The sequence below is a fragment of the Sturnus vulgaris genome, chromosome 5 (genome assembly GCF_052056855.1).
Source record: "Sturnus vulgaris isolate bStuVul1 chromosome 5, bStuVul1.hap1, whole genome shotgun sequence".
Taxonomy (NCBI): Eukaryota; Metazoa; Chordata; class Aves; order Passeriformes; family Sturnidae; genus Sturnus; species Sturnus vulgaris.
Window position 1 is genome coordinate 28,264,944 of NC_142247.1, and position 18,790 is coordinate 28,283,733.

The window sequence follows — 18,790 nt, forward strand, 5'->3', positions numbered from 1 at the left end:
GCCTTTAGGCACATTGAGGTGTTTTTCCTGCCTCTGAATTGGAAAGTGTAAAAACAGAATGTTTCTTGCTGTAGAAGTCCTTTAGAGTAGAAGAATCATTGTCTGTTGTTTTATCTCTTTTCTAGATAGCAAAGTTAAAAGAAAGTGAAGATCGTGGAATGAAGAAACGCAAGCGAAAAGATGAAGGGACAGAAAAGGAGAAAAAACCTCGAAAAATGAAAGTTCCTAAACAATTGGGGTGGGTTTCTTTTTCTTTATAGGAACCCTTGAATTATATTTGAGGTTTGGCTTCAAGATTGTGTGCCATAGCAAGATTATTACGGCTCTGTTGAATATTGCACTTTTAAACTGTAATTAATAGCTTATAGGTTTTGTTTCAGAATTTGTGTGGGGTTTTTTTATGACTCATTCCTATGGGCTATTTTTTTTGTCCCCTGAAACTTTGAACAAGGAATAATAAGGAAAGGCAAATCACGAAAATAAATTTTGAGTCCTATGAATAGCATAAAGCATCATTGTCCTACCCAATATCCGCTAGGAATTACGTCTTCTAATGAAAAATAATTTTCTTCCTATGTCTGTGTTTCTCATCTGTAAAGCTGTAAATACAGTTTAATTATTCTTCCATGTATTTCTTACTGACTTTGTGCTTTCCCGAGTTCTGAGGCTAGCAGAGAAGAATTAAGGTGGTGGGGTTTTTTTAATTGGCTTCTAGAAAACTATTGTTGAGTGGATGGAAACTGTCTTACTGTGAATATTCACATTGAATATTGAAAACTTATTGACCTAATTTTTCATCAAGGTGACCAACTGGTGGAAAATTCTCAGTTTAAGTAGAATATAGATTTTGAGCCTGCATTTAAAAATTCTTAGCAATGAAAAGAATTTTCTGAACATATATGCTGTACAGGAAACCTGCCACCATTTAGCAGTCTTGAATTTAAGTATTCAGCAAGTTTAAGTATTTTAGTGTTGTAAATCTGCCATGAGTTTTAACACTTGTGCCAACTTCTCCATAATTAAATTGAGAAGTCAAAATGTCTTAATGTATATGAAATGTAACAAATCAGTTGGAGAACATGTCATCACATGTTTATGGTAAGGTTTATGGTAATTGATAAAATAGTCTAAAGATGGAAGCAGGAAGCACTTGCTTCTTCTCCCTGATAATTTTTTAATTGTACTAAACTTTGAGTTTTGTTGTTAAAGGTTACTAAGGCCTCAAAAGTCATATGCTAATGAAAGATTTCTTTCCTCTGCAGAGTAATGGCCTTAAATTCACACAAGTCTGAGAAGAAGAAAAAGAAATTGTATAAGGACTCGCTCTCTCTGGCTGCCATGATCCGTAAATTTCAAAAGGAGAAGGAAGCCATGAGGAAGAAGGAACCTAGTCCAAAACCTCCAGTGACTGTTGCAACCTCCACCCCTAGTAAAATTCCTTCATCCTCTCTCAGTGCAGGAAATGATATATCTGACTTGAATCTTAGGATCAATGATCCTGTCCTCTCCATTTTTGGTAGCACAAATGAACCTGAGCTCCTGCAAGAAACTGAAAGTGCCCTGGAGATGCTGGGAGACATTGACTTTGACAAGTTGCTTGATGGCACTTCTGATGGCAGCCCAGTCTCTGAGCTGTCAGGAGAGAATGGAAATGTCACTCAGGCAACCTACACCTCTCAGGTCATGACACCCAAGCAGGTGCCTGCCCTCCCAGAAGGTCTGCCTATGCTACTTGAAAAACGCATTGGAGACCTTCGAACAGTAAGTATGAATTCGCTGGTAGTGGATTGCATTCAAGAATCTGAGAGAACGAGGAAGAACAATTAGAACCTTGAGTGTCATCCATGAATTGTTGACTGAAACTTTAGAAACAAAGGATTTATGTTAATGGCAATCTTAATGCCTGTGTTTATACTCATATGGAAAGGGGCAAAGGTGATGCAGGTCAATTATTCAAGCAGTGTTTGTTTCACAGTGGAAAACAGAGTTTTCTAAATCTTCTGTGTACAACATCTTGTAATGTTCATTTATTTATGGGCTTTTCTCCATAATAGAAATACCAGTATTACTTTACCTTGAACTATGGTTTGATAAAATGGGATGGTTGTCTTCTTGTTTTGGAGGAGGTAACCTGAAATATAACTGCACCTTACAAATCCATGTGTTGTTTTTATGGCTTTAACTTGCCAGATTAAAAAAAAAAAGTAAAAAAAAAAACCAAATGAAAAAAGCCACTAAAACCAGAAACCACTACCCAAGTACAAAAAACAAACCAATCAATCACAAAACTGAACGTTTTCTTCTGGAAGGTTAGAATGGAATCTGAACTTCTCAAAATGGGATGAAAGGTGTTAAATTAACAAGTTATGAATATCGTAGTAAGTTATTGAAAGGGATCAGAGCTGTTAAGGTATTACCTACTCCATGTTGCAGTTGTGGATGTTATCCTAAGTTGAGAATAAATTTGTTGCTTGTTCAGATTATGACATTAAAGTTTTTCCTTACTTAGAATAAAGTGCAGCTTTTCTTTACTCATAGTAAGTTTTGAAAAGGCAGTTCAAGTTACTACCTTTTTTGGACAAAAAGAAAATAATTTAAACAATTGTACAACTTGCTTTGCTCTTACCTGTATGGAAATGTCTTTTAGTTTTCTTATTTATTTTTCAACATGCCAAGCTAAATACAGCCAAGGAATTAATATTTACTGAAGTGAAGGAGCTTCTGTCTACCTTTCAGTATGCAGGTTAATTTTGCTATGAATCAACAACAAGCTTCTAGCAAAAGTGCAGAATTGGATTAGGCCAAAAGTCAGGAAGTGTTAGTGACTCACTAACCTACCTCAAGTTAATTCATGTTCCTTCTCTATATAACAATCCCAAACCAGTTGGGAGGCATCTTTGATTCAGGGGGTCTTGTAAAAGACAACTCCTCATAGAATCATAAAATGGTTTGGGTTCGAAGGGCCCTTTAAGATCACCCACTCCAATTCCCCTGCTGCTGGCAGAGGCACCTTCTACTAGACCAGCTGGGAACTCTTGTCTTCCATTTTTGACAGTGTCTTCTGAAAGCTTCCTGGCTGAATAGAGCAAGTTTAAACTTAAACTTGGGGAGCAACTGGTCTGTATGTTGACTTAAATGTTGCAACTTCCATACGTCCTGTAGATTGCAGGCTGTTCTCAAAAGCACTAAAAATAAAGAGTCTTGTCAAATATTTACCAGACTCTCACAGCTTTAGAGCTCTTTAACATCAAGAAAAATTTATAAAGCTGTAAGAAGAAGCCTGTGCTCCATGGCTGCAGTATAATATATCGAGATTAAAAAAATAATATTAGAAAGCCGCTGACTAAAGGCAATAAAAACTTCCTGGTTGCCTTTGGTAGATTAATGTGTTCTTGTTCCTTGAGTGGGTTATTCTGAACTACCATGACAGAAGGCAATATTGTACATAAGCAGGAAAGTAAATAAAAGGAAATAGTAAATAATTTTTCTACTTGGAAGGTCACTGTCAAGAGAATCACTCTGGAAATAAAACCCAACCATAGTTAGTAATGAAGTTTTTGAATCTGCCAGTGTTGGTCTCTTTAAAAGCCATCAGTGCTGTCCAGCATAATAGTATAATGCTGGAATTGCCTTTCTACATCTACCTGGGACCAAAATGTCAACGTTTTCCTTCTGCTTTATACGAACGAGATGATGATTCTAATCCTTGTGTTAGTTAGGCATAAAGGTACTGGATTTAAGACTTTACTTGTCTTTTTGGTACCCTATCACTTGCAAGCATCTATAACCTTTCTTATTTTTTTAGCAGGAAAAATGCTTCAGTATTCTTAAACAGATAGTACCATCCCCTCAGCAGCTGGATTTATGGTAGAAAACAATGAGTGGAATGCAGTGCTTTCAGGAACTTAAACTGCAGTATCAGTGTTCATGACTGAAACGATAAAGCATTCAGACAATGGTCTACCTTACAGCTTTGACTGAGTGTCACACTGTTTTCCTGTGCAGTGTAGAATTCACAATTTTTAGAAGTTTTTTTCTTACAATTTCAATGTCATGAAATTTCTTTCTTTACAAAGAACAAGAACAGTAAGTATTCAATAGTAATAAAATTAATCACATTAAAACTTGCACTTATTTGTAGTTTATAGCTGTGTTGTTGCAAGTCACCATTCTATAGGGTTTTAAAGACATAATTAAAGATTCTTAATTATTTGAATATTCAGCCTCCTAGCATGTTGGCTTCCTCCGTTTGTCAGTCACTGTAATGACACCACACTTGCCTACTTTTCTGCATGGATACAATTTTCTAGCTCCTCTAGATATTGCTGTCTGATCCCAATGCCAATATGTAAGATGACAATTGGCCTCTCAAAGTGGGGCCCTTTTTTCTTGACTTCTAGAATCCTGCAGAGTAGATGTAAGCTAGAGAAAGGTTCTTACTGATTTTTATAGAATGGTACATGGAATTGGCTTTGTCCTATAAGCTGTCATTCCTCGTGGGGGGAAAAAAAAAGTACCTAGGTGATAAGAACAAAGATAAAGGGGTTCCTGTGAGATCAGTAAAAACTTATAATAGAAGGAAATACATATATAAATACAGCTGTCTTCCCCCTGCAACCAGACTCAGGAAGAGACCAGACAAAAACACTGGAGATAAAGTCTAAAGATGGCAAGAATGCTGGACAGCAGCAGAAAAGAGGGATGAGGTATTCTTCTAGCATACATAATCACGTTGTAGAAAGTGAAGGTTGGAGAGATGTCATGCTAAAAAAGCTGGGAAGATCTAACTGGATGAGGCACATAACAGGTAGAAAAAGATGGAATAGTAATGTGTTAGTTAATGCTCTTGCCTCCTTAACCTGTCAAACAATACTTCTCTTTTTAAAACAGAGATAGTAGAATGTTGTTGGTGGTGAGATGATAAACCATCTACCATTTTCTTAATGGTTATTCAAAAGATGAATGTGTTAACATCAGTGATCCAGGCAGATTGTAAACAGAATGATTGTCTGCCCTAGAGCAAGGTGTGTATATTTGAGTATAACAGTAACAATCCTCAGTTTTTTCTAAACATTTGAGAATAGCTTGGTTTTCTTTATTGTTTTCCAAGTAATGTTATCTGGGAAATAAGAATATGATATTGCTGTAAAAGTAAAGATAAAAAGATTGTTGGTTCAAAATACTTTATGAATTGGGTGCTTTTTTTTTTTATTTCCAGGCTGCCAAGATGTTTGATGAAGAAGGCAGGAAGAAGTTTTTCACACAGGACATGAATAATATTCTTCTGGAGTAAGTGCTTATCTGTAGAACCTTCCCTTTTTGGAAAGGGGGTGAAAGGAAAAGTACAGAAGAGGAAGTATTATTGAGGTTGTTCCAACAAGGCCCTTAAAAGTCAATGAAGGTAGATCAGTCTAAGCTAGTTATTCGCTAAAGAGATTTATATATGTATGCAATTCCAGTCATGCCTATCTTCATCCAGTGTAAAATGTTTTGTAGTGCACTCATCCTTTACTTTGTGTAAAATTCAACAAAATTGCCGTTATTTACTCCTGTCTCCCACTTTTGTGACTCAAAACACCTTCAGCTTTCATGAGGGCAAACGCCAGCTTTTTTTTCCTCTGTAATCTTCAATTAAGGGCTTAATATAGAAAGTTCTGTGTTCATATTCTAAGAAACAAAAGTAATCTCTGGAAGACTATAACAGTCAAATTGTATCAATTTTGATTCGCAGTGATGGGAGTAAACTAAATTTGAATGAGTTCGACATTGTTGGACAAGTATATGTATGAGTGATTTCTTGCCATTGATTAGGACTTCTTCCTTATTAAAAAGCTTATCTGAAAATGATCCCAAGCTGCTATTTTTTAGTATGCCTAGCTAGAATATGCTATGCTTCCAAAGCTTCCTTAGGTTTTTGTTCAGATGTCGTCTTTACTTTGGAGTGCACATGTGATTGAGTGTCTCCTGTTTGTTTGTCAGTATTGAGCTACAGTTACAGGAGGTGAATCCTGCCATCCGCAATGGAGTGTACTCCCACCTGGAGGCTTTCGTGCCGTGCAATAAGGACACGCTGATAAAGCGCCTGAAGAAATTACACCTCAATGTCCAGGTAATGATGGCGAGAGGAGCAACAGCAGGAGTCAATTATGTGACAGCAAGGAGGACTGAAAGCAGCAGAGTAGAGCAGTAGCCACACACCTCAAATCAAGCAAAATATTTTGAATCGGTTGCTAGATAAGTTTAAAGGCTTCTTTCCATATACCTGATATTGTGACTATGTTAGGAACAAATATATTAAGTATTTAAGAGTATTTATTTGAGAATGAAGTGCTTTCATCATGAAAGCTGGGTATAGGCTATTAAGGAGTTTCTGCTCTCATCACTAAGTATTGCTGTAGTCACAGGGCACATATCAAAGCAGCAGAATTAGAAAGCCACAGTAATAATGGGTATGATAGGCTAAAAAAACTGTACTTTTGTATTCACTTGTGTCAAAAAAGGAAGGCTACATAGGTAATAGATGATGCAGCGTGTATAATTTGTTCAAATTCCCCTTTGTGACTAGGTCTTATAAATACCTTTTATGCCATTTTCAGTTACTTTTCTTTTGAAGATTGTTTTCCTGTTGAATAGAAAAGTTATCTGTGATCTGAAGCACCTTGACCAGATTCTTTAGGTAAAATCCTGGATTAAATCTTGCAGAGGATCTGAAGATGAATGCAGAGATCTCAGTACTTGCTTGTAAAGCAAACAGACTGAAAAGCTATTTCTAAGCAGATAGACATAAAAGAATATTCTAGTTCCTCTCAATAAGCAATTAATAATGTAAAGTCAGAAGATGTAGAAAGTAAATTTAAAACATGGAGTGAAGTGTATAGTATATTACCTTAATGTTTGAAGTCCTTAATATTTGGCGACAATTCTAAATACATAGTCCTTATCTTTCAGGTACATAAATTGCATGTGATAACAATCCAGTACTTGGATAATATAATACATATTAATATTTTGTTCATTACCTAGGATGCTTTTATACCACAGATTTTGGAGACCTGATTAATACAATATTTATTTTCCAATGTTGAGATATTGATTGGTCAATTTATCTCACGTTTTCCCCTTAAGCTTTTTTCCCTTCCCCATTTTAATTTAAAAGCATTATTTAGAGAGAACATGCCATAATGTTTTGGGATATTCATGACACATTTATTTGTGACTATCTTTTGTTGTTTCTGGTCTCAGGACTTGAGACTTATGTGCATTTATATAATGTTGTTGCACCTAACAGGATTCAAGTGCCAAGTAGAATATGTCTGTTGCAGTCCATAAATAGTACTGGGAATGTTACCTTGAGAGTGATCCAGAAATTTTCATGAAACTATCTGAAATGCTCTTTATTTAGCATCTAATAGGATTATTTTGGTGCTCCTCTTTTCACAGGATGACCGCTTGAGAGAACCATTGCAGAAGCTGAAACTGGCTGTCAGTAACGTCATGCCTGAACAGTTATGCAAGTATCAAGAGGACTGTCAGGCCCGCAATCAAGCCAAGAATGCCAAGTAGGTTATTCTGGAGGCTGTATGTGCTATTTAGAACCCAGCTGGAAATTTGTATCCATGTTGTTTCCTTAGCTCAGAAAATCACTCAGCTCCACTTTAAGGATGTCTTTCTTGAATTGTACAAAGTAGTTAATTTTGTTTAAGTGTTATTGTCTGACACCAGAGAGAAATTCCATTAACTGAGTGAGACTGGTCTTGGTAGAAAAAAATAATCGGAAGGATTACTGGTTGATTCCTAAAATGGTGGGATAATGGAGGAGGATGGTATGTTTAGGTTATTGATATATTTTGTCCTTGTTGGTTGTAATTGTTTTGAGGATAGTAAACTAATTTTAGACTTGGAGAGGTATTAATAGTTTGATAAGTATCCTGCTACTTCCCAGTAGAGGCATTGCTTGAAACTTATAGGGGCATCAGTGAGAGCATCTGTACAGTGTGTCCTTTTTATTTGTCTGAGAACCACAAAGCAGTGGGAAGAGGGACATTAAACTGTTTATTCTATAAGGAAGTATAGCAAAAATCTGAAAACTGGTCCTCTGTGGGTTATTTTTCCCCCAACACCTAGAATACTATTCCTTTCTAAATGAAATATTTTGTCTGTGTAGTATAGCTTTAAAGAAAATAATTGTTCCAACTATAGGTCACAAGCAGAAGATGAACGAGAGAAAAATGGATCAGAGGAAGATGATGACGAGAAACCTGGAAAGAGGGTTGTTGGACCTAGAAAGAAGTTTCACTGGGATGACACAGTGAGGTAAGACAAAACTACCATTTCCACCAAGAATTTTCACTGACTTTATAAAGGGATATCCAAGTGGATGTTATTATATGATGCTATTGAATAAATAATTTTTCCCAGAATTATACCTTGGAGAAGTGTTAAAGAATGTTGGTGTTAAAGAGGTAAGCTGGAATTCTGTAAAGGTGAAACACCTTCTTTAACTCAAAAGGAAAATCATCCTGTGTCCAGCCATTTCAAGTTTGACTGCTTGTTTTTCTGCTTTATCCAAATATGTGAGAGTTTGCCACAAAAGAGGCAATCCTCCCTATCCAACTAGAATAATGCATTCATCTTAACCCCTTCTGTTTTCTCTGAACACAAATTCTTTATCTTTCAAGAGTAGCTCAGATTCTTATCTGAAATTATCAGTTACTAGAGTTTGGTTTCCTAGAACAGATTTTTCTGAAAACTGACATGACTATTCTTTAAATAATCTAGACTTTTAAGCAAGCAGATCTTTCTAAATCAGTAATTTCTCATGCAAGATCTAAGAAAATTTTAGTACAAAAGCCTGTGTGTGTGTATATATATTACTAAGAGGGGCTGGTGGACTTCTGTCAATGAGTCTCTTAGTATGTGAAGACAATAGGGAAGCAAGCTTCATGAAATAGGTGTGAGCAATATAGCTTGGACTGACCTGGAGGGGAGAGATAGTTAAATCTGTTGCTATTTTGCATTCAAGAGGCTCTGAAAGGCTGATGTTACTTAACTATGTACTTCTATATTTTCAAGAATAAAAGACAAAATCCCTGTCAGAATCCTCTGTATAAGTACTCAGTGTAGAATGGATTTCATTTCCTTTCTGACAAATGAGAGGTCACTGTGAGCAAAGTGAGAGGAAATATTCCAACTATGACAAAATCACAAAGAAAATGTAAAACAAATTACAAGTTGATAGTAGGATGAAAATAAGAGCGATAATGTCTGTTTGAAATGAAGTGACAATGGTAGTCCATGCCAGTTTGTAGTAGCAATACTTCATGCAGTACAAACTTCCAAAAAACCCAGTTGGAACTGAGCGCTTCTTACAGCTATCAGTGGATAGCAGCTTCAATTTCTTAGCCTTTTTCTGCTGAGTTTTTGAAAGGTCTGTGTCTTTCAATAGATTTATTTTGTTTCTTTTGCAGGTCTCTGTTGTGTAATCTTGTCAAGATCAAGCTGGGATGTTACGAGCTAGAGCCAAATAGAAGTCAATCTGCTGAAGATTACCTCAAAACCTTTATGGAAACAGAAGTGAAACCACTTTGGCCTAAAGGCTGGATGCAGGCAAGGTAAGATACCTGCTTTATGTATCTATTCATTTTGGTGTTAACAATTTCTTTGGTTCCTATTTATTGTCTTAGGTTTGACTCAACCATGTACTATTGATATTCGTTGGAACTTAAGAGTATGTTTGTGAAGCTGGAATATTTTAGAAGAACAAATGTTTTTCTAAAATTAATTTTGTCTAGTTGGTAAGCCTGAGAGTGAAAAAACCCATTATTTTCCTTGGAAAGCTATTTGCTTTTATCATCTCGAAGAGACTGAATTCACCAACACTTCTAATACAGCATGAAGCATGATGCTTCATTTGAGAAGTATGAGGTGGGAGGTTAACAGCTTGGAAAGTTCTTTATGTGATAGAGGAAGTGATAATGATCTAGAAATCAGTTTTGCCTGTATGTTAGAACACTGCGTTATCAGACTGCTCACACAGGCTTCAAAATTATAAGCTAGAATTTTGACAGCAGTGTTCTCAACAAACTTAAAGTTTTTTGCTCTTTATTTCTTGTTTGCAGTTGGGATGCTCTGTTTTACAGCAGTTAAAAATACACCAGTTTCTCTACTTACTTCTTACAGTCATAAGAAAAAATAGCCATACTAAAGAGAGGGAGAAATAAAACAGGAGCAGTAGTAAGCTGTTGTGAAATACTGGTTTGACAGAGATTTCTAATGTTCTGGAATGAAAGAGAAGCAAGTATGGTTTGGCTCGAGTTCATTCTTTCTGTAGCACCCACTGCAAAAGATAATTTCATTGAACCTCAACGGGATTGTAAAAGCTAAATGATACAACTAATCAACTTGCTCAAGAATACTTTGATTTTAGTTTAGTCAAATCTGTATCAAGCTGTAAAAATAACTGTACTGAGCTATTTCTCAAACAGTTAGTGTATAAATAGCTGGTTAAATAGTAACAGAAGGAACAAATGAAGTTTTACACTTCCTGGCATCCAACTGATTTATTTTTGTTCAATGATTTCGTTTTTTGTGTAAGTATGCTAACGAGGGAGATGTTACCTGTTATGAAGATTTTATTGAATTAGATGAGACAGAGAATCCTACTTTAGTTTAAGAATGGAAGATAGGAAGATCACTGATAGTGGAGAAGTAGTCAAGAGGTAGTGTGAGGTGATTCAAGAATACATAGAAGTGAAGCATGTTAAAACTTTATATTGGAAAGCCATAAAACATACGGTTCTCTCTTTTCCATTTGTTAAGTCTGCTGAAAATGTCCATCAGCTTTTAAACTATCCATACAACTGACTTCAACAACAAAAGACAAAAACTAAACAAAAAACTAAAATGCCCACCAAAACCAGCAACAGACCAAACAAGCCCCAGCAGGTGACAGATCATGACTTCCTGTTGGCCAGCCATACTTCATTTACTAACTGGGTGGTGTTAGTACCATAATGATTTACAAATTGTCCTTTATCTTCCTGCTTTCTATTAAGGAAGTGAGGTATTGTAATTTGTAGGCAAGCCATTATGCATGGAAAGAGGAAATGAAAGCATTTCCTGGAGTCTGGCAGTGGTAATTCCTAATACAGCACATAATTCGTATTCTGAATGCTCATTTTGTTGGGATGTTAGGTTAGACTTATAATTTTTCATTTTCATATGTGGCCTCAAGTGAAAAGGGAAAAAAAAATGTAGGTATTTAATTCTAAAACTCATCTACTGACCATGTATTTTTAAGGAATTCTTACTAATCATAATAGGTCTGTGGTACCAGAATTGATGGGTTTGTGGGTTTTAGATGAAAAATTTCTTGCACTTTCGAAGTTAACTGTGTTTAATATTTCTCAGCTTCATAAGGAAGCAAGAGGTAAGCTGTTGATCCTAACTGGAAAATACAGAATCAAAGGATTGTTAAGGTTGGAAGGGACCTCATATATTGCTCTGTCCTTTCTTTGTACCATGTCTGTGATTTCTGTCCTTTTATAGTACTTTAATAATTGTCTTTAACCTTGAAGGATGATGCTACACATTACTGGGGCCTGTGATTACTTTTGAATTTTCATTTCCAAATTGAAAAGATTAAGGGATGGATAAAGCACCAAGAAGGACATGGAGAGGGAAATATTCTGGAGAAGCTGTATAGGTCGGGAGGTGGCACATTAAACATGTAACGAGGAATGTTGGTTTTGTTCCATGATATTCTTCACAGGCATTCAGTAGTCTCTGACAGAACAATGCAACACAGGCTTGCAGGTTAGTATGGTGAAGGAAATGTGAAAATGGTGCTGGAAATAGAATCTGAGAAGTAAGGCACTGAACTGTAGTGAGAGGATGTCAGAGTTTTCTTAACAGATGGCATGAGATTTTTGGATACTCAGGTTTTTTGTCATTATTGCAGCTCTGCAGGTTGTATTATCAGTGGTGAAAAGCTTTTGTTTAGACAGCTGTTCATGATGTGGTCAGTGTCAGTGTGATGGCAGTGCTGTAAGAAAATGCTGTGTGTCCTAGTTTGCCTATCTGGAAACAAGGAAGCAGCCCAAGTTTTCATTGTCTATTCATAGCTGCATTTGAATAGTAAGCTGTAGGACAGATACAGGTCAGCAATCACTTTCACTTTCCACTTGGCAACTCAGGAGCTGAAAACATTGAATAAAAGCACATGAAGTGTTGAGATTTGTCATACTGGCTCTTGCCATCCCTTGGCTCTGTAGAAGTATGTATGTGTTAAGTCCAGTGTAACAGAAGTCAGAGAAGTGATACACAATAGCCTAAAGTTTTTCTTTCACTAAACTTCCTAAAACTTCTACTAAAATTTTTTCAGTACTAGAAGTACTGAGGAGAACTAGAACCAAGCTTGGCTACTGTGTTCTGACTTTTATCTTCTGTGCTTTAAGAAAACCTCACAAGAGATTAATAGCCACAAATCCAAGCCTATGATCAATGTGTTGGATGTGTAGTGTGAAGAGTTTACAATAATCTTGTGTTTTATATTCTAAGTATTTCATTTGCCTTTGAGGAGAGAGCATTCAAAGTGTATTTCTTCTGTCTAGTTGAAGGAAGTAATATTCTCTTGTGTTGATTTTAGCTTGGCCATTTGCTGAGGTATTGTGAGCATCAACACAAGTTATTGCAATTTTTTTTAGGTTCTTCTGTTTATTGATGCCAAGACCTCTCCCATGTCAGCAATACAAAGTAATCATTAGCTCCCTTGCATAATCAAAGGCTGGTTCTGAAAACCAAAGGATATTTGGGTATTTGGTGGTCATATGCTGTTTGTTGCTATAGAATCACTTCATGTTTCTTTTCTCACCATTCTTTTAGGATGCTTTTTAAAGAAAGCCGAAGTGTTCACAATCACCTCACTTCTGCTCCGTGAGTATAATAGTGACAACTTGCTAAGATCTTTATGTTGTGCATAGCATCTTTTCTCATCTTCCTGCTACCTGTTTTAGACAGAGAGAAAGAAAGGGAGGTACTTTGGGGTTTGTTTGAAGATACTTAGTGATGTTTATAATCTCTTTTAATGCTTTAATTTAGGCATATAACTGTAATGTTCTTGTGGTATTATATTTTAACTCACTTATGAAGTGGCTAGATAACTCCAGGGGTTATTAATTCTTGAATTAATACCTTTTACTCAAAGCATTGCACACTGCCTAAATGTTGGCATTCAGCATATTAAACTGAACTCAGACTGCAGTACTTCTTGTTTTTTTTTTTCCTCAAAAATGTCTCTAATCACAGAAGTCTGTGTATCTTAGTGGGATTTTTTTCTTACTCATTTTCTGACAACACTGTGTGCCTCTCAGGAGCTGTCCACATTCAGTCAGAATTCAAACAAATTGTTATGATTTTAAGTAGCACCCCAATTGCAACTTTTTTGATATATATGATGAACATAGGCTATTTTTCTATATGACATCAAAACTGAGTCATGATCCACCTACAGTAAAATCTTTTTTTAACCAGGTATATTTCTAGTTGCTTAGGGAAGGATCAAAAATTGTCTACAAGATGAAAATCTATTGATTGCCCTTGAAGAAATGAAGTGTGAAATGCTGAACCTCTTAAGTTGAAGCCAATAACTAATAATTCTTAATGCAGCCCTTACTTGCATGACTGCAGTTTGTGTATGTTGCAGAAGAAAATCTGACAGTTTGGTAAATGACTTCTTGCAATAAACAAGTTAAATACAACTGGTTTAACAGTTGATAAGCAACAAACCACTTTTGTGGGGGGAAGAAACAACTGTTTTTATCTGGTTTGAAATGAATGAGAATAGGAAGCATCCTCAGGGACAAAAATGTCAGTGTAAAAAGTGAAATTATATTACTATTCTAGAAGACTTCAGTGTAGACAAACTCGTAATATTAAGAGGCTGAAATTAATGGATATTTTAAAGTTCCTCTAAATCAAAAATAAAACCAGCTCTCTGGATATATCCTGATCTATATGTCAGGTTATATAATCAATTCAGTTGATTTTGCAACTAGTTTACATAGAAATACATGACCAGAAAAAGAATTGATAGTGTGCTATTTTTCTTTCCCCCTGTATTTTAAACTGTTTTGCATTTCAAGGATGTTTTATTATTAAAGCTGTAGTCATCATTATTGGGATATAATCTGGGAAACACTTAAATTGAACATTACTGCCTTTTGTTTTCCTTCTGATGCACATTTATCCCTTCTGTTTTAGGGCAAAGAAGAAGGTGATTCTGGCCCCTAAACCCAAAGTGAAGGTAAAAGCTTATTAAGATATCTGAAAACCCATTTAATAGTCCAATGTCACTATTTGTTACAGCCTGTTCCTGCCTCTGATCCTGAAAAATTCTTGCAGAAGGTTTCTGTCAGGCAATGCTTATTGCCTAGGTGGTGCATTACTTCAAAGAATGTAGTACACAGATACTTCTGTATGGCTTTGCCACTTTAAGCTGTATTAGTTTTTTGAAAGTTGGCTATCAAGAAGTACTAGTTCCAGTGATGTTTCACATTTTTGAATGTGTGCTTTGTGTATTTTCAGTTTGTGTTAAAATTGGCAAGACTGGAAAACAGTGTGGGTGGAAGGATATCATAATATAGAGGTCCTCATTTGACAGGACCTGGTGTCTTAATTCAGTAGCAGTTTTACTGAGTGATCAGATTAGCTGCCCTATTCTTCACAGTATTGATTGTTCTTCACTATATGGGACACTTTTAGTTATGTGGAGCAACAACACTAGATTTTTAAATCCAAATATTGAATTAGTACACAGGGTTCCAGCACCTAGATATCATAAGTATCTTAATATGAAAATTTCTATAGTAGATCTTTGGTTTGTCTGAATTTACTGAATAAAAGTATTACAGTAAAGATGACCTTTAAATAGATTTCAGACTATTAAACTATTTTCCCTTCATTTTCAGGACTCCAGTCCAAAAAAAGAACAGAAAACCTGTATGTCTTCAGTCAATTCAGGTTGTGCTACTGTACTGAGTTCCAGTGCAGCTGTGTGCACCCCAGCCAGCTCTAGCTGCACAGCAGCTCCAGAGACGATCTGCTTGGATGACTCACTGGATGAAGACCTCTCTTTCCACCCACCCTCACTGGATTCTGTTTCTGATGCTCTGGCAGTTATCAATAATGGTGCCAAGGGATCACCTCTTGGGTCCACCATAGACACACCAACAGCCAGACCTCGCCCTGGGCTGAGGGAAGAGAAACTAGCAAGCATTATGAGTAAATTGCCTCTGGCAACTTCAAAGAAAGTAGAGCCCACTCAGACATCCCATTCATCAAGTCTTATTGCTGGTCACACAGGGCCAGTACCAAAGAAACCCCAGGACTTAGTTCACACTGGTATCTCTTCAGGCCTTATTGCTGGATCTTCAATTCAAAATCCCAAGGTTTCCTTAGAGCCTTTGCCAGCCAAACTACTTCAACAAGGACTACAGAGGTCTAGTCAGATCCAAGCTGCTTCCTCCTCTTCTCAGATTCACGTTTCTTCCTCTAAGACTCAAGCAGCTATTTCCACCTCCTCTCAAAGAACCAAGGATGCTAATATCTTGGTATCATCTGCTGAGGCTCAAGGTGGTACTTCCTCAACATCACAAGTGACAAAGGTGCACCAGCATTCAGCTGTACAACAGAAATATGTATCTCCCTTACAAGCAACTATTAGTAAATCACAGACCAATCCTGTGGTGAAATTGAGTAATAATCCCAAACTCTCTTGCTCATCACCAGTCATCAAGGCTCAAGATAAGTCTGTAGCGTATCGCCTGCCTTTGTCTAATCCCTCATCTGGAAGTGGCTCTCAAGTGTCTCACCCACTGGTTTCTCGGACAACATCCAGCACCTCTACCTCTAGTAACTATTTAGCCAAGGCTATGGTGTCACAAGTTTCTTCCCAGGGTTTCAAGCCTCCCTTCTCTATGGCTGCCTCTCCCAAACCTGCTGCCTCTCCCAAGCCCACTTCATCTAAGCCCTCTGTGACACCCAAGCCCAATGCATCACCTAAATTTTCATCCAAGTCCACCTCATCCCCCAGGCCTGCAACAACACCCAGTTCTTCCAATTCAAGTGCACTAGTTTCCCAGAGTAGTCACTCCAGCAACAACCCCCTTCATAAACAGACCAGTGGTGTAAATATCAGCAGGCAGTCTCCCACAGTGAATTTGCTGTCCTCTAATCGCACCTCAGGCCTTCAGCCTGCAAAAAACCCTCAGGCTTCTTCAAAATTACCCAACTCTTCTCCTTCTGGAACTGTTGGTAAAAATAATCTGGGTGGAGTTGGAATGAATGTACCTGCCAGCAGAGGCAGTAACCTTAACTCAAGTGGAGCTAGTAGGACTAGTCTGTCTGGGGGAGCAGGAAGTGGAACACAGGGTGCTACTAAACAATTGACAACTCCACACAGACCGTCTTCTGCCTCAGGGTCTCCAGTTGTAGCAGCCAGCGTGCAGGTATGCATCTAGCGAGTTCACATTAGAGCCTTACATCAATGTTTATCACAATTATTTTGTAAACATTCTTAATATATTTTATCTTGATTTGTTAATGACATAGATTTAATTGTTTTACGTTTCTAAGCATAATGCTGATGAAATTATTTCACACTAAAGAAGATGTATTTCCAGTTGAAGTGAAATGGATCAGTGTGGAACAAATCCTCACTGTAAACTACTTGTTGGTCTATACTGTGGAACAGAATTCACTTTTTTCCTTTTAACAGCACTAGAGAAGGTAAGCTTTGTGACCATATTTGCAGGGGATGTGGTATTTACTTGCATTATTTCATTTGTATATTCTCTCATATTTACATATTTGTAATGGTGGGAGTCATGTAAAAGGTGTCTTCGTATATTTGTTGTCAGACCTCAAGAGGAACCTCAAAACTAGAGTTCAGTTGCTTGTGTTGAGTGTAATTCAAGACTTGTAATTAACACTTGCAAGGGCTTCTCTTTTGTATTTCTGACTATGTATTTTATTTGTAGGATCTAGTCAAACTGAATGAGACATCCCGTTAATATATAAATACCCTAGAAACTGAAAGCTTACAGTATCTCTAGAGATGAGACAAATCAAACAAAACAAATATTTTGAAAATACTGTTGTTCTAAAACATATAAACCTATTATTTACCCAGAAGACAACCTGCTTTCCCAAGTTGTCTTCTTACTGGGAATGCTTAATTACTGAGATGATTTGATGTTTTCCTCTCTCTAGTGCTCTCTATGCTGAAGTCATCAATACTTAAGAAAAGTAGTGTTGCTGTAAATTATATTCTTGGTGTACAGCAAATGAAAAGCTTTGTACTATTCTGAACAGTGCACATTGCTGTTGCATGGGAGTGATGTACACTCAACTTCTGGCAATATTTTATGATCTTTCAGTTTGCCATCAAATTCTTCTTAATGCAACTGAATAACAGGAGGAAGATGATTTTTACAAGATATTTCTATGGTCTTTCATCCTCCTGTACTGAAACAGTCAGCAATAAAAGTCTGGCAGGCTCTGACACAGCATTCACTTGCTCCGGGTGCTTTGAATGGAAAAAAAATTCACAGCCTATATGCTGTGTACAGGCTACTGAGGTACCACATAGGGTCTGGAGCCGGGCAGAACCAAGTACAGTGCAATTTGAGTACTCTGCAAGGTACCTGGAGGAGACAAAAAGGGCTACAATGACTCGACTGGGAAGAGAGTTGTTTCTTCCTGATACAGTCAGCGAAATACAGTGGATGCAATGGCTGTGATGTAGAGCAAAATGTGGAATGGGTGTGCTAGTGCTTAAAGATGATGGAGAAGGGAAGTAAACAGTGGTGAATTCTGGCAAACCCTCCTGTAGCTGAAGGCAAGTAATTTGTTTGTTAGAACACTGACCACATGAGTAAATTACATGCGTTTTGGCCACAGTCCTACTGAAGAGCACTGAAGTGGGGGGGTGTGTGGTGAATAATCAAGTAACATGAGTCCATACTATAATACTGCAAAATAAAGGGTGTTGGACTATAGAAAAGGGTAAATCAACTAGAGGTACTGAGTAGCATATGGTATCACTAAAATAATTATTGAGACCTGTCATGTGGGTTTTTTTGACACTTCAGAAACTACTTTGATAACCTAAAAATTATTCAGAAGAGCCATTTTCAGTTCAGATTTTCAGTATGAAATCAGAGAAGATAAACCATTGAATAAGGCTGTTGCTGCTGTGAGCTATGAAGCTTAGTCAGTGGAGTACATTCAAGGAAAGATTAGAATTATCTCCCAGTTCAAGTACACTTAAGGGGAAGAGATTTGTGATGATAGAGGTTTTTATTTAGCTCTAAAGGTCTAATGGCTGGCTGCTAAACTGACATCACTTCCAGGCTAGTTGTTAGGTACAATGTACTAAGGACTTAGTTACTCCTCGTAGAACTTCATATAAGACTGAAAGTGAATCTCCTTTCCTATAAGGCCTTAGGGATTTAATTACTATTTGAGATGCTATTAGAATATGAGAATGGTACCTGCTTGCTCATTATATTATTCTGGTCTGCTTACATTGAAGATGGAACTAGATGATTGATAATGTGATCATTTGATAATAAAGGTGTCCTTAACTAGGAAGCTTCCAAGAAGTGTTACCCTCCTTTCCACTTCTGATTGACACAATTATTTACCAGAATACAAGTTTATACCTGCTGAAGCCTCGCAGAAAGTTACATCTTAAGGACACAGAGCTGAAGTGAAAATGTGTGATTTCCTT

The 18,790-nt window shown here is 36.9% G+C and overlaps 1 protein-coding gene across 1 annotated transcript in view; it reads left to right on the forward strand.

Moving 5' to 3' along the window:
• The window catches only part of UBN2 (ubinuclein 2), a 51,424-nt gene that overhangs the window by 19,857 nt on the left and 12,777 nt on the right, over positions 1 to 18,790 (forward strand). Inside the window, exons 5-14 of the mRNA XM_088165216.1 lie at positions 126 to 238; positions 1,263 to 1,761; positions 5,219 to 5,289; positions 5,980 to 6,109; positions 7,441 to 7,559; positions 8,200 to 8,313; positions 9,468 to 9,611; positions 12,883 to 12,933; positions 14,260 to 14,302; positions 14,967 to 16,505. Coding sequence (XP_088021342.1) covers positions 126 to 238; positions 1,263 to 1,761; positions 5,219 to 5,289; positions 5,980 to 6,109; positions 7,441 to 7,559; positions 8,200 to 8,313; positions 9,468 to 9,611; positions 12,883 to 12,933; positions 14,260 to 14,302; positions 14,967 to 16,505 — 2,823 coding nt within the window. The remainder of the gene's footprint in view (positions 1 to 125; positions 239 to 1,262; positions 1,762 to 5,218; positions 5,290 to 5,979; positions 6,110 to 7,440; positions 7,560 to 8,199; positions 8,314 to 9,467; positions 9,612 to 12,882; positions 12,934 to 14,259; positions 14,303 to 14,966; positions 16,506 to 18,790) is intronic.